The sequence below is a fragment of the Apaloderma vittatum genome, unplaced genomic scaffold (assembly GCF_000703405.1).
Source record: "Apaloderma vittatum isolate BGI_N311 unplaced genomic scaffold, ASM70340v1 scaffold18461, whole genome shotgun sequence".
NCBI classification, from domain to species: Eukaryota; Metazoa; Chordata; class Aves; order Trogoniformes; family Trogonidae; genus Apaloderma; species Apaloderma vittatum.
Window position 1 is genome coordinate 69,879 of NW_009698730.1, and position 6,452 is coordinate 76,330.

The 6,452-nt window shown below is 40.5% G+C and overlaps 1 protein-coding gene across 1 annotated transcript in view; it reads right to left on the reverse strand.

Annotated features, from left to right (window-relative positions):
* LOC104280472 (mannosyl-oligosaccharide 1,2-alpha-mannosidase IA-like) overlaps positions 1 to 5,386 on the reverse strand; it is a gene marked incomplete at its 5' end in the record, with an annotated part of 39,418 nt that extends 34,032 nt beyond the window's left edge. The window contains 2 exons of the mRNA XM_009878133.1: positions 4,758 to 4,899; positions 4,998 to 5,386. Coding sequence (XP_009876435.1) covers positions 4,758 to 4,899; positions 4,998 to 5,386 — 531 coding nt within the window. The remainder of the gene's footprint in view (positions 1 to 4,757; positions 4,900 to 4,997) is intronic.
* Between the last annotated feature and the right edge of the window lie 1,066 nt (positions 5,387 to 6,452).

Consider the following 6,452-nt stretch of genomic DNA (forward strand, 5'->3'; position numbering starts at 1 on the left):
GTTATGTGCAGATCACTTGTCTCAGCCAAAGCAAAATCTTCACAGCATCAAAAAATTGTTGTATCTTATTTCCCACTTAATTATTCTTCCAGAATGGTTTAATGTCCCAAATGCCTTGTAAGCTGACAAAAGCACTCTTCACAAAGAGACAGATACATACCAGCACTGGTAGGGGACAGTAAAGTGGGCCCAGATATGACACTCACTCTGCCTCTTAGCTGCATTCCTTTATCTTGGCTTTATTTTTGCAATTTACTTTGTCACTGCAGTTTTCAACTCTACCACGTTGATATCACAATCTGTACTAAGTGTCAGTCATGTACTGACATTAGAGTCAGAAACAAAACTCCTTCTATACACCTCAGGAAAGAAGGAAGAAGCCACACTACTTTAAACTTGTTTTAGTTCCAGATCAGTACTAAACCAGTTTCAGTTTACAGGGTAATATTTTAATGTATCTCAAATCATTGTGTCTAAAATCACATTGCTTATACTAATTAAACACATTAAAATATGTAAAATATTAATAGAACTTTAGAAGTTATTTCTGTGATTATTATAACTAACACTGTAACTAGCATTACGTAATTAGGTGAAATTTGAAGTGAGGATCTGGATCAGAAGAGTGTATTAAAGCAAGACCATCACTGCCTTATATTTCCCTTTTTTTGAAAGCTTTGTACTGAACACGAAGTGTCACAGAATCTGAAATACAGTGTTTGCAATTCTACTGTCATTCATTCTCAGGAAATACGAGTCTGATTGACCCAGGCTGCTGGTAACTCAGTATTTTTCCAGTACACCACTGTTGGTCCTGTACATAGGAACAGAAAGTATGAGATCAGTATCTCTTCTAAAACGTACAGAATGTACCAGGAGAAGGAACCACAGAGGAAATATAAATATTCAAAGGTTGTTGCTGTGTGGGGTTTTCTTTATTTCTTTACCGAACTACTGAAATTCAGAGGCACAACAGTACTTACAAGATTTTTTTAAAAATTACATTATGTCCCCAATAACATAAGGCAGCAGCTAATTTTCAACTGAAAGGAACAGCAAATCCTCAGGGAAACTGCACAAATACTTCAAATCATCAAAATACTTACCAAATCAAAATTCTTGCCCTCAGTAAGCAGACCTGTTTCAATCTCTGCAGACAGTTGTTTATTATCCCCTAACCTTTCCTGGAGGGTGCCAGGATAACTCCGCAAGACAACTTTCCTGGAGGGTGCCAGGACAACTTCCGTAAGACTGCGGAATTTCAATATTTAATGCAAAATGCCAAAGCACAACCTAATAGTCAGTAATCTTCGACAGACTCAGCCAGTAAAAGAGGTGAACGGCTGGATTAAACGAGACCCATCGGCAGCAATGTGAAGAGTCCAAGAGCCACTGTAGTGAAAAGTTTTAGGATTAAATATGAAAACAACTCCCTACAGCCTCTTTGGACTTTACTAACGCTTTACCAATGCAAAACTATTCCAACTATGATGGTGTGTGAAAATGCAAAAAGCTACAACAGAGAATCATAGAATGGTCTAAGCTGGAAGGGACCTTAGAGATCACTTTAATCCAGCCTCCCTGCCGCCAGGGACGCCACCTCTTGACTAGATCAGGCAACACATGGGGACCGAACGGGAATCGAACCTGTGACCTTAGCGTTGTTAGCGCTATGCAATGAGAACATGGCACTACAAAGGGTCCATTTAAATTCACCAGAGCAATGAGACTCTAGTTGGAGCATACAGGTTGTGCCTGGTTCTTCCAGGAGTGCTGAGGGGACAGGGGGATCTGCCCAGAGAATACAGCTTCTGAATGCAATTGGTTTGTTGGGCTTAATCCTGTTTTAACAGGAACTCCCACGAGCAGAGCATTGCCCAGCCCCACCTGCAACTCCCCTGGCTCGCTCACCTCGCTCTGTGCCACCAGCCACCTCCCTGGCACCCACCAGGGAGAGGGACCTTCCCAAATGTAAGCCAACAAAAAAGGGGAAGGTGATGCAAAGTGCACATAACCTTTCCTGCAGCTTTTTTCCTCCATCTTCTGCCTCTCAGTTCCCCAGGACACACTTCACGCTTAAGTATCAACCCCCAAATATAAAGCAAAAGCTTTCTGTGCGAAAGAAAACATCATCCCACAGTCTTCCCCCCAAAAGAAGCCTGGGGTCCTCAGACAATTTGGAAATCACAAGATGATCACTTTTCCACTTTTTAGCCTCAAGATTATTGAGATTCAGTTGCACAGCTCATACCCCAGACCGTGCAATGCAGCACACGGACACCATGTACCAGCTGCACGTCTGATGGCGAGGAAGGATGCAGGAGTTGTGAGAGCAGTGCAGCTCCAGCAAGTGTATTGACAGAAATTAATCTCTTTGGGCCTCCCCTGATAATCAGTACAGGGAGATAACGGAATTAAATCACTTCGCAAAGGAGATTAAGCTGAAGACAGAGCCTCTCGCTTTAAAGAGTAAATCCAGAGAGACCAGTCTCACCTACAGTTATCCCCTGCCAGGTGCCCAAATCTCCCCAAGATTTCAATTAGCTTCACAGGTATCAAATGAATTTTTAAGCTCTTGACAGGCTAATATATATAACAAAATGTAGGAGTAAAGATAAATGTTTTGTAATGTTATATTTTTAATTATTTAATTATAAACATCGTTTTTCCTAGCTCACAATTTATTTTTAATGGTGCTTTTTTGTACTGGCCATATTTGCATGACATTATCATAAAACATGGCAAGATAAGTTTTGGCAAATTAAACTACAAAAATAAATATAGAAAATTGTACTGTGGTTGTTAAAGGATACCTCAAAGTCCATGAATCTTCTATATCTAGCCAAGAAAAGTGATAATTGCACCACATTTTGTGAATTATTGAAATAAACAAGTTTACACAATACATTACATTCAAAATTTCTCTCATAGATGCAATGCATATCAATTTGTTATCATTTTCTCTGCCATACTTCAGTCCAGCGAGATAAATCTCCAAGGCAGCATTGGTCATTATTTCCATGGATGATTATTTTTTTTTAAACAAATTACTTCCTTTTTAAAAAAAGGCAGCGTAACTACATAATAGCTAGTAATTGCATTTCTAAGAAAGTGTTTATACATTGCAAAACCCTTCAGACTATTTCTTTTCTGTCATTACCAGTCTTTCACAACAATATTTTAATTAAGGCAACAAAATCTCCTCTGAATAAATGAAAAGAGGGCAGTAAAGGGTCAGGTTTTCATTTACATATATCCCATTTCTCATTTTAAACAAAATATATTTAAAAGATTAGGCTGCTATAGAGCCATAGATGGCAAAAAATACGTCAAAATTCTGAATAAAGCTTAATTGCTTTCAGCATTTCCTAGGCAAATGAATGAACTCAAAATCAAACAATTAATATGTTCTACATATAATTTCTGACTCTTGCCCCAACATAAAAACAAGGAAATAATGGGGAAAAGTATAGTTGCATACTGTGATCCTTTAGCTAAGGGAAACACCATGGCAGCCAAAAGGATGATACTCAGAGGTCATTTTCATAGAACATCTAATGTTTCATGCATTATTTAGGATTGCCACACGCGAAAACACTTTCAGAAGAATGTTTTTTTTTTATTTTGCCCTGAATGGAGCCATTTGTCAACGTGTCACAAAAATAAATGAAGAGCGGGTTCTTCTCTTCCCAGAAACCAATGCTGATCATTAGGCACATACCCCTCGCTAACAACTTGTTAAAAAAGAAACTAAATCCAACAGGAGAAGCTAAATCCACTACCACAGACCAAACTGGGGAGTTAAAGGGTGGCCTGCCGCAGATATTGTTCAGAAGAGCTTCCTTTCAAGCTCCTGTGCTGCATCTTTCTCCTTTTAGTATTGCAGCTAACGATGCTGATCAACTATAGTTTATAGTATAATTTATAAAGAAGCTGTAGTGAAGCATTATTATAAGAGGTTCATACTTTAAAAAAAACCACAAACACGAGACTCCCGCAAAAACCCAACCCAACCCAAACAACAACAAAAAAACCCCCACAAACAACAACTGTGGAACACAAAGGCAATGCACGCCAAATTCTCGGCTGCTGTATTTGATAGATTACATGCTCAAAAGATTTATTATTGTTTTAAAAAATTCCCTTCGTCTCCACCCACTAGGGTACAACATATGGGATTTTGGATGTGAAGGCTTGCCTTCACAAGCACTGAAATCAATTATTTACTTGTTAATGTTTCAAAAATATTTAATGTGTTTTTTTGTTTTCCCCATACCTGCCAAATCATCCATACCCCTATTTGACAGAAGATAGAAACGCAGAAAATCCCATGTTTGCGCTCACCACTGGTTCTCAACTTCCACCCAAGTCTAGTGCTGGGGGCTGCCAGGACAGCACCTTGAGGGCAAAGTCAAATGGGGGAACTCATGGCGGCGCTAGCATGGCAGCCACGTATTTCTAGCCTCCATAGCAACCTTCTCATCCAGCTTCCAATAAATGGCAATTAATTTTTTGCAGGCCTGCACGGTCCCTATCTTCCTCGCAGACAGCACCGACCAAGAAAGGAAAATTATTGTCATCTGGTTAAGCATCTCTCACACAAAGTCTCAATAGCTGGAGACTGCACGAAAAGAAACTGAAATCAGCCTGTGGGGTTGTTACTGATGTCTGGTTATGTCTCTTTCTTAGAAGAATCATTCAGCCAAACTTTAGTGGCTGGTTAGCGTTTTAATGAGCATGTTAACTATTGCCCTTGCCTCACCATTGACCAGCTGGCAGCTTCCTGCCCATCTGAAGACTCATACCAGCTACTGCCTCTGGAGGTGATTTCTAGGGATGCTGACTTTGCAGGAGGAGGTACATACTGAATTAGTACCACCAGCAACTGCAGTATGAAGACTAACCACAAAAGTGGTTACTCAATTTTACACTGCGATGGGGAATAAAAAATAAAATCTATGCTGTAACATCAGACAGAACGCCTTTTTTTTTTTTACCGTAACAAGTGAGATAATGAAGAGGTATGGCCTCTAGAGCTATTAGTTTGAGAACATTAATTTTGTCTATTTGCCTAGTCATACGCAGTGTCAGCATTAATGTATGCTGATCTCCTGGCCACTTCAGTTCTGCCAGTACAGGAGATGCATCCATTGGTATTGGAGGCACGTGCACATCATCATCCGGCTGGAAATGAGAGTAGGAGAAGTCAAATGACTGTGTCTGACCATTCATTATCTGAGAAACTACCAGCATAGCTCCAAAACATGCTAATGTGAAATAGACCTTTAAACAAGATCCTTGCTTTTCAATATGAGGCTCATCAGGTCCTTCACAGGCAATGCATGTGGCACACTTTCCAATCAAAATATTACAGAGATGTCTGTCTCTAAAAGGGCAGGAGTAGAGGAAACAGTTTCCTTAATCCCCTTGTCAGTTTTAGGAAGACAGCATCAGTCAGAATAGTTTTGTGTTTCTTGAAGATTAGCAGTTGTTTTGGAGACCCTACAGTACCTAGGTGCATCACAGCTGCACCATCTGTCTGTGGTTAAGTTTTTCAAGAAAAGTTATCCTCCTACCAATATTATTGCCTTTCATCTTTGTAAAAAAGCCTACCTCAAAACCTTTAGAGCTAACCTAGAATGGTCACTATTTCCTTACTGTATGTGCAGGCAAAACTTAAAAAGGCTCAACAACCATGGAACACTATTGCCTATGTTTAGCCCATAACCAGCGCTAAACTACAGCAATTGCTGTATCACCTGATGACCCCTTCCCAACAGAGACAAGGATCAGGAAAAGGAGATGAGACCCATGGGTTGAAATGTGAAGATCTAACGAAACACCAAACTAACATGAATATACAGTATACATGAATATATAAGTGATACTCAGCCCAGTGAGCATATAGTGGTCACAATAAATGGGAAAGCAGTCCTAGAGAGCAGAGCAATCAGCAAGCTCATCCAGGGATGACAATCCTTGAGAGAAGGAGGAGGAGAAGAAGGCCCCATCCTCAGCGAACTTACCCCCTTTATAATGAGTGTGAAATTTATGCTACAGCACACACCTGTGAGCCAGCTGGAGTCAGCTGCCCCTCCCAGCTTAAGCTCCTGCTTGACTTAAAACTTCTGATGGCCCCCTATCATGGGCTGGGCTGTGATTCCACCCACGAATCAAAAAATCAGGAGAGGTATCAAGTGGGCTGATCTTTCTCAAGGTGACTGTCCATCAGGCAATTTCTCTTGAAACTGGACAGAACAGTGAGACAGACTGGAAAGCACTGTTAATATAAAAGCAGGAAGCACGCAGAAGGTGCATCAAGTATGACATTTCCAACGTGCTGTGGCCTCTGCCAGGACAGGTCCTCATCTCCCAAGAGGATTAAGTCAACAGTGGAGTTGCTGCTGGAGAAGTGTGCATATAAACATACACAGGGGGGGCTAGAGAGTTAT